At 29.5% G+C, this 17167-nt stretch overlaps 1 protein-coding gene across 1 annotated transcript; it reads right to left on the reverse strand.

Annotated features, from left to right (window-relative positions):
- Positions 1-1330: 1330 nt before the first annotated feature.
- Positions 1331-2996, reverse strand: LOC105214969 (muscle-specific protein 20). Its single transcript, XM_011188685.3, has 2 exons — positions 2834-2996; positions 1331-2495 (listed from the first exon to the last, which is right to left on the reverse strand). The coding sequence occupies exons 1-2, from the start codon at positions 2861-2863 to the stop codon at positions 1971-1973; spliced, it is 555 nt and encodes a 184-aa protein (XP_011186987.1). The 5' UTR covers positions 2864-2996; the 3' UTR covers positions 1331-1970.
- Positions 2997-17167: the final 14171 nt, after the last annotated feature.

The raw sequence follows: 17167 nt of genomic DNA on the forward strand, positions 1-17167 counted from the left end.
CAGCGAATTCGTGTGATTTCTTTTCTACTTTTATTTTTTTATTCCATATGTAAGTTGAAGTGAAATAACCGGGTCTTTAGTTGTGTGGGTATGTATATATCCATGTGTCATAAATTCAAGCCCACGCATAGCTCATTAATTTCGAACAAAAAAAAATATTATTTTGACGTGACGATTTTTTGTTTTTGCCACTTTTATCAACATTTTTTTTGTTTTTAATTTTATTTTTTCCGAGAAATATTTGAAATGTCGCATTTAGAGAAATATGCCATTTTGTGTTTAGTGAAGGTTACAAGCTTTCGTATTTCCTCAACAAACCATAAATGGTTGTTTTCGTGAATAATTGCGTCGTATGTTGTCGTTATTACATACAAATTAATAAGCTTATTAATTTAATTAAATTTATTATTGTAAATGTATTTATGTGGCGAAATTTTACATTTTTGTGTTATGCCGTTTATTTGAAAAATCTGAATAAATAAATATAATGAAAATATTCGAATGAAATTTGAATTCTGAAAGGAATTCTGGAAAGTTTGAAATGTTAAATATTATGTTTTTTAATTTTTGTTATTGTTGTTTTTGATTTTTGCATAAATTTGCTGAAAATAAATGAGCGAGATTTATAGTTTCTGAAGACTATTATTAGTCGTAGACTGTTTATTAATATATATTTTTTAGAATTCTAGTGATACTGATCAGTTCTTCTGATGAAATATTCTACATACTTTCAGCATTTTAATTCTGTTATATTCATATAATTTCTTTCTTTCCTATAATCGCAGTCTAAAAGTTACTCTTAGCACAGTCATTATTTCGATTCTTGATCTCTTTACTTTATATGCCTATCACTTGTGATGTTCTGTCGATGAAACTGCTGAAATCGCATAATGTTGTTTCGAAAAATTTTTAGGCTCTAAATGTTCGCGATAATGTGCCTTAAGTGTCGTAGAAAAGTTTTTCTCATTTTTATGTTTCTTACGACTTTCAGGAGTTGATTACTGTTGCTATCCTTTTTTGAACCACACATTTTATTTCAAGTTCTCAACTATAATTTTCTTGTTTAGAATTGAATAAAAGTGCTTTTATTCTCCTTGTCCTCGAGAATACCTAGTTTTAATATTCATGTCAAAATATATTGATTTTTTTGGGGGTTCCAAAGCAACTGATCTCTGACGACCTGTAACTCAGTTTTCTTTACCAGTTTCAGGCAGAAGATATATTATTTGTAGAATATCTATTATCTATATTTTAGACGATCTATTTTTTTCTTCTTTGGTGTTAAGTTCCTAAATTTTTTTAAGTTCATAAAAGAGAACACAAATTTCAATCCATTTTTCATGAGTTTCGTTTTGGCGTTTGTTGTTCTTGATCAGTGCTGCCGCAACGTTTTCTCATCACTTTATTTCAAACACTCCAGGCGACCACTATCCCTGACTTATCGATGTTGGCATCATTACAAATGTGTGTTGTGAGTTACGTTTTCAACCATTTATTTTTTACATATAAAATAGCTTAAGTATAAACTTAAGATTATTTCTTGTATAAAATACAATTAGCGTTTCACTTTTCTTTTTTCATTCCATAACGTTACATTTTTTTTGGTTACTTTTACATCAATATCATTTTTATTATACCCCGGCAACATGTTGCACAGAGTATACAAGTTTTTTGTGCTTTTTATTGTTGTGGCTTTTTGAAATTGTGTATTTTGTATGAGTGTTGTTTTGGTGTTTGTTGTGTTTTTACTTATTACATAAAAAATAATAATTTTATTAATATAAAAATAATGAGTTTATAAATTATACAAATTAAATATGTAGTACAAAAATTTCGCCTAAACCAACAACACAAGTTAACGTAGTTGTTGCTTGTCACTTGTGTGCTGTTTAACGAGCTCTTCAGTTAGACTAACTGTTGTTAGTGTGTCCGAATTACTCCACCATATTGCATTCTCATGCGCATACTGCTTACTTGCCGAGCAAGATTTTGCGGCTGGCACCGATGTTTTGACCAGCTTGTGTGGCACCCTTGTTGGAACCAGCTTGCAGACCAATGATACCATGGCCGGCGCGCAATTGTTCCTCGGAGAAGTCACGCTTGCATTCATCGGCGGGTTTGGGTCCAAGGAAGGGTCCCTGGAATTCGGGGTGTTTGTAGGCGGCGCGACCGAGAGCGAAGATGGTGTTGGTCACTTGAGCGATATCCTTCTTCTCCCACAGATCAACAGTTTGGAAGACATCCAAATCGGGTACACCGTATTCCTTCAATGCCTTCTGGAAGTTGTTGATGTTTTCCATCATTTTGAATTGACCACCGGACGAGTTGATCTTGGGTACGGAGTTGGGGGCAAGCTTGTTGATCAGAGCGCACAACACTTGACCGTCCTTGAGGTGATCCTCATACTCAACACCGGCGGGGAATTTGGAACCAAGAATAGCCTCAACCCATTCCTGAGCTTCTTTGTCCATCTCGGGATTGCGCTTGCCAGCAATCTATTGAAGGAGAGGAAGAAAGGAAAAGAGTTAATAAATAATAAATTTAAGTACTTATTGCCGTATTTAGAAAATTATGAATAAATTTTGAAAAATATTCCTGAAAACTATTTTCGAAAATTTTTCGAATATATAAAATATAATGAAATTTAATTGGCCAATATAATAAGTCTTTTCGAACAATGTTTAAATTTTCACTCAATTGCAAAACTATTTTTAATAATTTTTCACTACAAATTTTCACAAATTGTATTTTTAGCGACACTTTAATTTCTTTTAAAAATATTCCTAATGATCACATTTGAAATTTTTTTAATATTTTTTTTCAAGATATTCACCTTAGCACGAATAGCACGTTCAAGAGACATTTTGTGTTTGTGTGTTTTTGTTGCTTTTTTGGAAGAGTTCGAAACTTTTACTTGTGATCCTCGCTAGAAGGAAGACTGTCTGTTACTGATGCCTTGCCACAGCGTGTTCGTCGCTTATAAAGTAGTCGGAGAGTCAATTCGGTACGCTCAAAAATTTTCAATAACAAAAATGCGGAATAATTTTTGAAAAGTTCTCAAAAATACAAAAACAAAATGCATGCGATGAGCATGATAGCATTTTTCCAAAAATACCTGTGATGAGAAATTTTCCCGTTGCTCAGACGCAATCGCAATCGGTTATGGTCTCAGCTGCTGGCGTATGAAATAGCGTGGGCGTCAGTTCTTGTAGAACGTTGTTATGCCTAAGGCTGGCTGGTTGTTGTTGTTATTATTAATATTTTCGCTATAGAGCGACATGATGAGTGTGCTTGGTTAAATTTAGCAAAAATAAATTCACACACAACTTTTTGAAAATAGCCACCACTTCGCATAATAAATATTTGACTGCAACACCTCACCCGCGCCCTCCAGCCATCAATTCGTTTCGCGTACTTTTATGAAAATCTCAAGTTTTTATTAATTTCATAGCAATTCACTTCCCTATCGCAATGGTCAACGAATTTTCACGCTTTACATCTGGCATTTGTTTGTCCTAATTTGAGTTGAGAAATTTTCGGTTAGTTTTGGTTTATTTCCAATATGAAATCTAGCGCTTTATTATATATTCCACAAAGACTTGCATTTGCAGCTATTTTTTTGTTGTTTTAATACGATTTACGATTGTTTTAGCACTGTAAATCAAAAATTTTAATTGAATTGCCCGAAAATGTGAACCAATTATTTAATTATTAATTATTTGAGGCGTTTGAGAAAAAAAATATTTACATTATTTTCACTGAACAGTAAAAGTACAGTAGCGGTGCGTAATTGAGCAGCACAGCGCTGGTGTAATATGGTTTCAAAGTGTTATAGTTTATAGACCAATAAATCGGTTCAATTCAATTCTACCGCTGTTCTATTCGATACTCTTTTAGTCAATAGTTTGTTATATTATAGAAATTTTGAATTAGGAAGCACTACTTTAAACTAATATCGAGTACTAGATACTGTCGTACATTTAAAAATCATAAAGAGATTTCTTTCCTTCGAAAGGTTTTCACAAATTATTTATGACTGCTGAGAGTTTAGTTGGTAGACAAAGGTGGGAACAAATTACACCCATTAGTTTTTGAGCGCAGATTACATAATGCTAGGTTGTAATATCAACAGAAAGAACAGAAAGATGGGAAGTCATAAGAGTGGGTATGTAGGATCTATGAGACGTTATGAACCGATTTGGATTGGGAGAAAGTCTAAAAAAATTTAAAGATATTTTACTTGTTGTTCTAGAAATTGATTCTAAAGTCAATGGACATACAGAATATTGCGTACGTGAGGTCTAAAAAAAGATATGGAACTATTTCGATTTGGGAACTACACATGGAATATAGAAGATCACATTATGCCAAGATATAAATATATCTCACTCATGGTTTCGATAAACTCACTATAAAGTCAAGAGAATCGCCAGAGATCACAATATAGAGTACGTGAGGTCTGAAGAAAGATATAAATAAACAGGTTTGGATTTAGAGCATTCGAAATTACTATACATTAGCGTACTATACGTAGCGGTTCATAGATTAGCTGTGGATCTAAGTTGGAAATATCTTACATCGTGTATGAGCTCCCTTTTTAACGATGAGATAATCCAAATTTATTAAGAAAATCAGATTAAAGGCCAAATAATTTGTAGCTATAAGGTATCTTCCGAATTTCGAATGTTTTGACATCTTCGATTTTCCTAACCAAAAATCATTTATCGGTTGTAAAACTTGCAGATTTTAATAATATAATAACTGCATTATTTTTATATAAATTCCCTCATTACAACCTATACTCAATGCCAAAAATTTCCACCGCACTGTAACTCCATCAAAACATTTACATATTCTTTTGATTTTGTAGTTGGAAAATCACACTTTGTATGTGAGCATCAAAATGAAATATTTGATTTTCTCTCTCATTAAATCGTGTAAACAATGTCGGTTTTGCCCATAGGTCTCTGTGTATGTATATATATAACACTTCCATGCATTGGTTTTTAACATATATGTACAGTATCAGTGTACGTATATATCCATACGAAATGCTGAATTTTTCTTTGTAATTGGGTGTATGTGGGGCAAATACCTTTCAAATTAGTTCACTCTTTTAACGCATCGCAATGCATTTGAGTGAAAAAAAAGAAGATTGAATAATTGATGTGCTGGTACCATTGGAAAATTCCGAAAGCATTACTCTTACTCAGAAAATTTTAATGAGAAAGCTCAACCGAAATTTTAAAAAACGACATGCAATATATTCATATAATATATGTAATTTTGAAATCTAGTGTTAGTCCATTTTCGAAAAAAATAAATTAAAAATTTCGAGATATTATGCTGAAAATTGTATTTACAGCTTAATCGAAAGCAACAGTAAATTTATAGCTCGAATATTAATTTTTTTATACAAGCAATATATTTTCGAAAATTTCCTGTACACTTTATTTTCGAGATACCAGCGCAATAAAAATCTAATTTTAGTGTGATCTCTGTTATTAATTTTCTTAAGTTGCCAGTGCGCATGCTTAGCTAAATTTAGTTGTGTTCTCAGTATATCAAGCCCAACATTTCGAGGTATCATGATGAAAAGTTTATTTATAGATAAATCGCAACCAACAGTAAATTTATAGCACGAAAATTTGATTTTTCATACAAACAAATATATTTTCGAAATATTTCACCTTGTTTTCGAGATATCATGACAATAAAAATCTAATTTTAACTTTTTTGGTCTGAGTGGAAAATTTTCTTTTTTCAAAAATACGAAGTGCGTTCATGCAGTTTCGAGATATCATGAGTAAGAAAACTATTTTTGTTTCAGATTTTGATTGGTTTTCGAGATCTGTAGCAAACAACTGGGTATTTTCATCATAAAAAAATATACATTTTTAGAATAGAAAGCCTAATGACCACTACGCGTGTGTGAGATATAGGTACTGAAATTTTATTTCGAAACGAGATATTGAATTTATATTTTTTTATGATTTTTGAAAAAACTGGTAAGGTCTTTGAGGGTCATATTTAGGTATTGCTGATTGAACTAGAATATTATTCAAAATATTTATAAAAATGATTAGTACCGTATGTTTTAAAGCTTAGTGAGTTTATAATCAGAAATTTAAACTTTATTTACATATTATTAAAAAATTCTGAAAATTATTTTGCAACAAGTCAATTAACTCAAAATTTTATTTTCATTTTTCAAAAATTCGAGAAGTACATACAACTCAATATTTCTTAAAATTATGATCTACACTTCATATTTGTTTTTTTTAATTTTTCTCGAACTCATATAATATATTTTAATTTTTAATAAATATCTCATGCAGACAATTATGTTTTATTCTTTTGCTAAATATGAAATTGTCATGCCAGTAAATTATTTTAATTTATATATGCGACTCTTCTGACAATATTTTAAATTTATAGATGAAAATAAAAATGAATTATTACAACGCTTAATTTTAATTAGGCGTTGATTAATAAAATAATGTAAGCAAGAAAATGGCAAGGTTAATAAGTATAGATATTGCGTCAGCAAATAGAAGAAGCTTAAAATATTATATTTTCGAAAATTAAAAAAAATTTTAATTAATTTATAATTTAGAGTTTTCGAAAATGATATCGGTTGATAACTTCTCCTGACCTCCATTTAATGAGTATAATAGAATTATACTCTTTAGCTCCCACTGAAATGTTTAACTTAGATAAAAATGGAGAGTCAAAAGAAGGGTCATTTGATGTAAAAGTTAACCAGTGTAAAGTAAAACCAGTGTAACCCATGAAAAATTAAGCGACTTTCGTGAATTTTTTTGAAGAAAGTACTTGATCGAATCACATCAACTATATTTTAAGATTTTTTACAAAAATATTGATAAACAACGGAGTTATGTGCGTCGCTCTTTAGACCGCTGCTTTTCAAAAACTATTCAATTTACGACCTTACCGCTATCACTGGATATTTTTGAAAGTATAATCTATCGAATAAGCAAACATTTTTTGAAAGTGTTACACTGGTATAGCCCCTTAAGGGGCACACCTAGTGTAATGGCCTAAAAAAGGTGATTTTTGGGAATTTTTATTTTAAAAAATACTTTATCAATTATTTCAAAATTTTAACAATATATTTATACATGTTTCAAGCATATACAGTGAAACTTTTGAAGAAAAAAATTAAATATTTTATTTTAATGTTTAATATGTTATAGTCGATCTCCAACGGCGCGAAAAGTGATTCCGGCCTTCTCCGTGGATGAAATCTAAAAAAAATTCTCCTTAAACTAGATAATATTGTCTGTACAATAACCTACGATAAAAAAATCAAGCATTGACAATATGGCAATTAAAAAAAATAGTCGAATTTTACCAAAAATTCTGGTCGTTTTTGTCGTGCCAAAATTCGATTTTTTGATCAGATCAAAAATCGATAGGTCATTGTACGGAGAACTATATATAGAACATGTAAAAAAAATTCGATAGTGATCGGATCATTTGTTTTTGAGTAATCACTGCAGCAAATTCGGAAAATGCTGTTTCGAGAAAAACGCGTTTAAAGATAAAATGATCGTTTTCACTGTTACCGAGCGGCTGCTCTTTAAATTGCTATAACTCAAAAACTATTTGAGATATCGATTTGAAATTTTAATATGTTTTTTTTATTTAAGTTTTTTATTAATTAACTAAGCATAAAAACTTAATTTAAAGTAACTTAAAAAATAACTTAACTTAAAATTTAATTTAATTTTGAAAAACTGAAATTGACCTTCGAAAAACTTAACTCATATTTTCTTATTTATGTTTATTATTAATAAAATTAATCTACAAACTTAACATAAAAACTTAACATAAACACTTAACTTAACTTAACTTAACTTAACTTAGGAAAACTGATCTCACGTTCTCGCTAAAAATATTATTAATTGCGTAATAAAAATTATATTGCATCAGCTGCTTTTTCCAATAATTTTTTTTTTTTCATATTGAAAAATACCAAAAACAACAAGAAAAAAAAGCAAATCGTAAATAAATTCAAACAGCGCAGCTAGTTAGCAAGACAAACAACCGTTGTTAGTGCCATAAAATCGAAACCTACAAACACACACACATGTTTGTTGCTTGCTTAAGAAAAAAAATAAAATAAAATAAAAATTCCGCCGTGAAAAACAAGCAAATTCCTGTTGCTGCTAAGACGTAAAACAGGTGTACAACTACAAATAACATTTGACTGTGCGATCAACTGTTTATTGGCTATTTGCTATGTGTTTTTTTCCGGCTAAAAATATCGAAGTTTCGTCATTTTGCGCCGAAATCTTCCAGAAACACAAAGAATAATATTGATAGGCATGATGCGAAAATATGAACGAGCAACAATAACATAGCATGTTATTGCTAAAGGCTAAATAGTTAGGCGAGTAAGTGGAAAAGTATTTTTTTAGATGGCAAAACAAAGTGATCATTGGTTATACCCAGCTGTAAAAAAGTAATTTCAGCGAAAAAATAAAATTTTACATATACATACATACCCACAGAGTTAGTCACCTGTGCAAACTAGGTACGCTTGCTCTTGACGCTTGTCCATCATGCCATCAGCCATTGCCCGCATGCCGCTACCAATTCGTAATCAACCAAAAATGACAATCATTCAACTAACCAAGCAACCAACTCGCCAGCATGGCGGCAACGCTGCAGGCGTTTGGAACAATTGGGGGCGACGCAGTGCCATCGCAAATATGCCGTTGGCGACGGCATTATCATAGCAGCAGCAGCTGAGGCTGCCTCGGGCAGGTCGTTTCGTACATTTTTTTTGCTTCACTCATAATATTTTCGCTTTGCGTAATTGCAAAGTATTAGTACACTGAGTCTAGGTCCTTTATTTGCAAATTGTGCCAAATTAATTGCGTTTTTTGTTGTTTTTGTTATTTGTTTGTTTGTTGATTGCTTGCTTTCAACCACTTAAAATTAATTATGAAAATTCTGCTAATGAGATTTTAAGTGTCAGTTCACTTTTTTTCAAAATGCAGGTATAAATTAAAAAAAAAATTTAAGTCATTAAAAAAAATTAAAATTAATTGTTTTTTTTTTTTTTTTTTTGCAAAGACATCACTGTGCATAGATTTTATAACGGTAATTGAAACCATTGCTAATTGTGACTTTTGATGAAAGCGCTGCTGTCGACATATCCATTCAAGTGCGTCGACGCTTTTCGGTCAAAAAATTATATTTTTCTATTTGTTGTTGTTGTGTTGTGTTCGTCAATTTGTGCAAGGACGCGTTATGTAGTATCGTTGTTTGACATATGAATTACGGCCGTTTTGGAAAAAAACACCTAACTTGTTTGACAAGTTAAACCGGAAAAAGGTTGTTCGCAAGTTTTTAATTAAATTTGCGTTCAAAAAGCCGCAAAAAATGATGAAAATTGTGTTTCTATTTTTTTTTTGGTTTTGTGTTGTTTTGTTTTCATGTGACTTTTGTGGAAACACGTGAAAACTGTGTTCAGTGAATTGGTGCGCATGCAATTTTCATTTATTTATTAACATTTGTTGAGATTGATTATTTTGAAAAATGTCTTTGCATAATACGTAAAATTCAATAGAAAAAAATTCGTTTTGTGGAAAAAATTCTTAATTCAAAATCATTACCAAACTTACAGCCGGTGTTCGTTAACTAACATATAATAAAAGGACTCGTTCTGGTGATCATAGACCATAGCTCGAGGCATAGAAATTATTTTTGGAAAATTGCTTTGATTATATCCTAAACCTTTTGATCGAAAATCTCTTATATTTTATACATTTTTGTTGGTTTGAGAAATTTTAATATTAACAGTATACATTTAATTTTTGAAATTATTTATAATGATTTATTTTGGATTTCTAATTTTTTTTTTATTAAATTATTGAATTTAAAAACGAATTTTCCAATTATTTTTTATTTTATAAATTTTTAAATAACTGATAATAACTTCTACATCAGTAAAAAAACTTTAAATAACGTATAAGGAAAACTTAACTCATATTTTCACTAAAATATTATTAATTGCAATTACATCAGCTGCATTTTGCAATGTATATTTTTTCATCTTGAAGAATGCCTAAAACAACAAAAAATAAATAAATAAATATAAAAAAATTATAAATAAATTCCATAAAAGTTATTAAAAATCTGGGCAATATATCATTAGTGTTATTTGAAAAGTTTGTAAAAGCCCATATATCTTCGAAATTCGGTTGACATATTATAAATCACGAAAAAGTTTAAAATTTCGACTTACGCGATTTAATGGTTATAAACAATACTTTTTTATATACAAGATCAGATATATTATTGCATAATTAAATTAAAATATGTTTGAAATTCGGTTAAAACTATATTAATAATTAATATTTTAAAAATTGTAATAATGATAATTTTGAAATTGTGATTTTTTGCTTTAGCATTTTTGCAACCACCGAAATTTTAATATTTTCTAATTAAACTTAATGTTAGATTGAAGAAGATAGACTTATTTATTTTAAATTTTCATTACAATTTGTGAAAACTTCGAAATATTGACTTATGTGATTTTAAAATTTCAATTTTCCAAAAAAAAATTGTAAACTAATATTAAATAAATTTTTGAAAAGCTCAGACATAATTCAAGAATTAACTATATACAGCTGATTTGCTTTTTATTGTATAAAGACAGCTGAAGATTTGTGTATTATTTGACCATGAGCTCATAACTCGCTTCAGAAAAACATATGAAAATCGTAATTTCTTCTCATTGTTTACTTAACATTTTGAGGAAAATTATTCTATTGTTTATTGATTTGAGAGCGATAAATGTAAATACAAATTTGCTACTTGTACTTGAACTGAAGAAACTTGAAATGAAAGAAAAATGGGGAAAATGAAGGAAGAATAAACTCAAGTGCTATATAGAAAGAAACGTGAAAGTGATCCGATTTTTATTTGTGCCTGATTATTCGTTCAGTGCCTTAAATCGAAACTAGTGCCTGAGTTTTAGAGAAAACTTACTAAATGTTTAATTTATGATGACCAAGTCAAATTGATTTTTAAAAAAAATTGATTGATGATCTGATTAATTTTGTTAATTAGAATTGTTACATTCTTAATCGTTAACCTAAAGAAAAACAATATTGCCGCTCTATATGCTATAAACAGTTGATGTGTTTAGATAGTAGAAAGGTGAATGAAAATAATAAGGAAAATAAATAAAAAATTAAATTTCATTAATAATAATAAATTCGACATTCAGCTTATATTAAATATTAATATATTAGTAAATAGAGATAATCAAATTCACATTTTTTTGTTTCGAAGAAGCTTATATTAAATATTAATATATTAGTAAATAGAGATAATCAAATTAACACTTTTTTGTTTTGAAGAGACAGAAATATATTTTAATAGAAATGATTTTTAATATTTTTGAAATATTAAAATACAGAATTTGATTAAATGTTAATAATTCAAACGTTAAATTAAAAATGTTCAATGTCAATACATGTTTCCCATGCAATTTGTTGCGGAAATAAGGCTTCATAACAAATGTTGCGTATACGCCATGTATCACATATTATCGAATTTATTTGTGTGCAAATTGAGCGGAAATGCGCTGTGGCAATTTTATTAAAACAAAATAACATAATGTAAAAACAAATAAAAAATATGTTAGCTGTAGAAAATGATAAATATTAAAGTTTTTTTATATGCATACATATATATATAATATATATATATAAACTAAACTAGTGCATAAATTTTTTATGAATGTTAGTCATTTCGTGTAAGCGAATACGTGACCTGACTGCAGTATATTAACTAAAATCATTCGAATTAGCAGTGTGAACTATCATTTTAGCTGTTTTTCATATGTGCACATGTGTTGTATGTAAACAAGATTTCCTTCCATCAGCTGCTTCCAATAAATTTTTGCACTTGACTGAATGTACAATGCTTATGCCAAGGCTGTTTGAGGTCTTAAAATACATGTAAATGAAAGTGTTTTGTGAATATAAGAAGGTTTAGACATCCGGCAGATTGCAGTTGTTGTTTGTTTGTGTTAAGTTTTGAACTGGAATTTTGTTGGTTGTCGGCATTTTAAGATTTGTTGTGATCTCCAATCTCAAATACTTTTAGTTGTTCTATGTTATGCACAAATATTTGTGGTTGCACAAAAATCTTTCGAGAAATCTTTCTTATTTGTTATATAGAATGTAATGGACTTGAATTCCTTTATTTTATTAAAAATATATTTGCAATGTCATGACTATAAATTTTAAAAATATTTTACAAAATTTCAAAATATTATAAAATTTTCCAACATTGTAGCAAGCGCAAAAGTAAAGTGCATAGATAAATTAATTTACTAATTTAAATTCAGTGTTTATATACACGAAAGTATATAAAATGTTTACTTTACGACACCTTTTACATTTTCATTACTAAATTGTATATACTGACACCTTAGTGTAGTTGTATATTCTCCCACATTTAACACCTGCAATTTGAAATTTTATTTATATTTTAATTAACAGCAAGCAGTTGTCGCATTTCAATAACAAAATTAAAAACAATAAAATTAGACAAAGCGTAACTGTGCAATTATAATCATAAAAATAAAGCAGTGAATACATTTGGATGCTTGCAAACGGCAGAAAATCACTTAAGCAGCCGCCAAAAATGCCACAACTACATATACACTTTAAATTAACAAATTCGTTTAGTGCAATGTGTTGTTGTTGTCGTTGTTAGTCTGAGCTTTTAATACGCCTACAAAGTGTATGCACACCACATAAAGGTTATTTGACTTTGTTTTTACCTTTTGGCTGCTTACAGCTGGCAAATGAGGTCGCATGAAATTAGTGTGTCACGTATACGCCACGGTGTGGTGTGTTGTTAGTTGTAAACTGTATTTATGTTTAGTGGCAACGTAAAATGTCTGACACGTGCCGCTTATGCCGTAAAATATCGAAATTAGTCGGAATTTTTATATTGCTTTAAATTTATAGAAAATTGTGTAAAAATTAAAAATAGTTTTTTTTTTTATAAAATATTTCTGGAATCCCTTTAAAGATGTTCAATTTTATTAATTTTATAAATTAAAATTATTTTTGCAAAATATTTTTAAAAGTCACACTAACTTGTTATTCAAGCAAATATTCATTAATACATGAATATAAAAAAATAGTGTTGCCACCTGACATTTTTTTCAAATAACTCAAAAATATTATTTTAAAAATTGACCTGTGTTGTCAAGGTCGTGTAGGTACAAAATTATTATGAGCTAGCAAGCATTGAAGCTTATTGGTAAAACTTTGTCCAGGGTTGCCACCTTTTAATATTTCTTTGTATGTTCTTAAAGTTAAGAAGGTTTACAAAATAGAAGAAATTATAATTTTTATATTAAACATTGTCACACTAACTCAGTATTAAAAAAATAAGCATTGACAAGTTAACAAAATAGTGTTGCCACCTGACATTTTTTAAAAATTATTATTTTAAAAATTTACAGCACAGTGTAGGCAAAAAAATTATTATGAGTAAGGAATCCTTAAAGTTTATTTGTAAACATTTTTCCAGTGTTGCCACCCTTTTTAAATTTCTTTCAAAGGTCTTAAAGTCAAGAAAGTTTATAAGGAATTACAATTTTTATGTTAAAAATTTGCACACTAACTTAGTATTAAAAAATGTATAATCATTTATATAATTTTTAATTTAAAAAATACTGTTGCCACCCGTTATTTTTTTTTCAAATAACTTAAAAATATTATTTAAAAAAAATTACAATACAGTGTACGTAAAAAAATATTATGAGCAAGCCTTGAAGCTTATTAGTAAAATTTTTTTCAGTGTTGCCACCTTTTTAAAATTTTTCAATTAATTATTTAGTAATATAAATTATTACGGGTATGAAATGTTTGTTATTTATGAAAGTAATACTATAAAAAATATATTTATAGTTATAGGATGTTGCCACCTAAATTTTAAAATATATTTTCCATAAGTGAAGCCTACTTTTCCGAATTACTACTTGCTGCCCTCTAATTAACATTGTTTACTTGCAAGAATATTAAGAAAAATAAACTTTATGGTTCAAAGTCAAAATCCCGCACAAAAAAATATTTGTATTTTTGTATTTGTGTATACAACAGTAACCGCTTCTTCAAACAATCATCATTTTATTTTTAAACGAAATGTGACATCGCGTTGTCTAAACAAAAAAAAAAACAAAATTTTTGACATTGCTGTCTTGCTATCATGAACACGGTTCACATAGAACGAAAATACGCCTACGCAACAAAGCAAATGCCTATACAAATATACAGGGTGTAACAAGGTGGGTATATTCAAATATTTTAAAATGAAATAAATTGAATAATTCGAAATAATTATTTTATTTTTTTAACAGTAAATTGTTTGTAAAAAATTAAAATTAATTAAAAAAAAATAAAAATTATAAATAAAAAAATTTATAAAAAATTGTTTTTTTTTTTTAATATAAAAAATAGTAAATATTGAAATTTTTTATTCTAGCTTTGGTAGCACTTTTGTGCTACTTTGTCAGACTCTATTATTCGAAAAATAAAAAAAAAACACATAATGAGACACCCTTAAAAATAATATATATGTACATTTATAATTTTTGGCACACTCTCTTCTTTTATTGCCTTTTGGAAGTGTCTCGAATCGCTCATATGCTACATTGTGTATTAATAAATTCAAAAAAAAGAAACTGTAAATATGAATTCATGAACACGCCACATGTGGCCACTGCGTTGATTACTTTTGCGTCTAGTTGCTTTGTTGTTATAGATTTAATTTTTAAAAATATGTTTTTATTCATACATTTCACTTTTCACCGCAATGGCATGCGTATGCGTACATATACCTATGTGTGTTTGGGTGTGGGTGTGTGAAAATGACGACATTGACTTGTGGATGTTATTTATAATTTAAACTTAAACTTAATGAGCGACGAAAAGCGCAATGGCATTTTGTCTGTTGGGCATATTGCTGTGAATGACCAAAGCGTGCTATTTTCGAAATTTCAAAAAGTCATTGCGGAAAAATTCATCACACATACACGCACAAACACAAGTATATGTTAAGGCGACGTGATAATTGGCGGTATGTTGTTTTAGTAGGCTTTAAAAGATGTACATATGTATATATGTATATATAAGTGTGTACATACTGGTATGTTTAGTTAGGTATACTATATATTATGTGTGGTTGACTGTAGGTGTAGCTCGAAGTGAAAGAAACCTACGAATTCCGGAAGAAAATAAGAATATTTTCGAATCTATACTACTATTATAAAGAGGAAAGATTTGTATGTATTTTTGTATTGAATTAACTCTAAAAACTGCTATGCCGATTTCAAAAATTCTTTCACCATTGGAAATCGATATTCACCCCTAGTAACATATAAGCTATATTTATTGCTATAAAAAATTAGGGATCCTTATTAAAGCTTAACTAACGTAATCCAAGGAGTAAAAAAGTGCCCTAAAACGTCTTTCGTCGCATGCGCTGCGGAAACTATTGTTGATAGAACAAAAGTATGTTCTACAATATTAAAAAACATAGCAATATCTACAAAAACAAGTAAGGAAGGGCTAAGTTCGGGTGTAACCGAACATTTTATACTCTCGCAATTTATTTATTTAACTTTATTTATATTATATAATACACCCACATATTCGTCATATATATTGTATAAAGTCCATTGAAAGTTGAAAACCATAACATTAGGTTAGAAGCACCGAGGTCCTCGTGTTCGATATATGGGGCCTTAAATATCTATGGTCCGATTTCGGCAATTTTTAGAATGGGGCTGCCACACTATAAACATAGTATTTGTGCAAAGTTCACCGATATCTTCACTAGTGCTTATTTTATACATTGTAATGTAAACGATTCAGATCGTCTTCAAAGTTCTGGTATATAGGAAGTAGGCGTGGTTGTGAAGCGATTTGGCCTATTTTCACAACATATCATTGGGATGTAAGTAAACTATTACAAACCAAGTTTCATTGAAATCGGTCGAGTAGTTCCTGAGATATGGTTTTTGACCCATAAGTGGGCGACGCCACGCTTATTTTCCATTTTGTAAAAAAATTTAGTAATTTTTAACATAACCTTTGTATGGGAGGTGGGCGTGGTTATTATCCGATTTCTTTCATTTTTGGAATGTATTAAGAAGTGGCTAAAAAAACGACTGCAGAAAGTTTGGTTTATATAGTTCCATTGGTTTCCGAGATATGTACAAAAAACCCATTTGGGGGCGGGGCCACGCCCACTTCCTTAAAAAATTACATCCAAATATGCCCCCTCATAGTGCGATCCTTCATACCAAATTTTATTTCCATAGCTTTATTTATAGCTTAGTTATGGCACTTTATGTGTTTTCGGTTTTCGCCATTTTGTGGGCGTGGCAGTGGTCCAATTTTGCTCATTTTCGAAAGCAACCTTCCTATTGTGCCAAGAAATAAGTGTGCCAAGTTTCATTAAGATATCTTAATTTTTACTCAAGTTACAGCTTGCACAGACGGACGGACGGACAGACAGACATTCGGATTTGAACTCCACTCTTCACCCTGATCACTTTGGTATATATAACCCTATATCTAACTCGTTTAGTTTTGGGTGTTACAAACAACCGTTATGTGAACAAAACTATAATACTCTCTTAGCAACTTTGCTGCTAGCAACTTTGTTGCGAGAGTATAAATATCGCGACAGCATATGTCTAACTATTATAGTTTTGTCACAAAAGTTATTTGAAAATTGTCGCGTGGACGTCGCTCACCATCGCCTACATACATATTTTTAGAGTTTTTGTTTTGAATCTTACAACGCTTAATTACAATTAACCCAAAAAAACACGAAAACATCGGATCGATCGCATGGATTATTCGACGGGATTTTCGCACATGTTGCTACTCTGAATATTTTATGGAAATGAAAAATGATCTGTCACTATAAATGATGGGAACTAATATTCAGTTCTTTTCTGAACTAAATTTATCTTATTTTAATTTTTTCAGTAAATAATATATTGTAACTGTGAACTATCCGAACAGCGTAGGGACTCGAGTATTTCTTATAATTTTTCAATTACATTTGTATAGCTATTAAGCAAATAATTTAC

The sequence above is a fragment of the Zeugodacus cucurbitae genome, chromosome 6, assembly GCF_028554725.1.
Source record: "Zeugodacus cucurbitae isolate PBARC_wt_2022May chromosome 6, idZeuCucr1.2, whole genome shotgun sequence".
NCBI lineage: Eukaryota > Metazoa > Arthropoda > Insecta > Diptera > Tephritidae > Zeugodacus > Zeugodacus cucurbitae.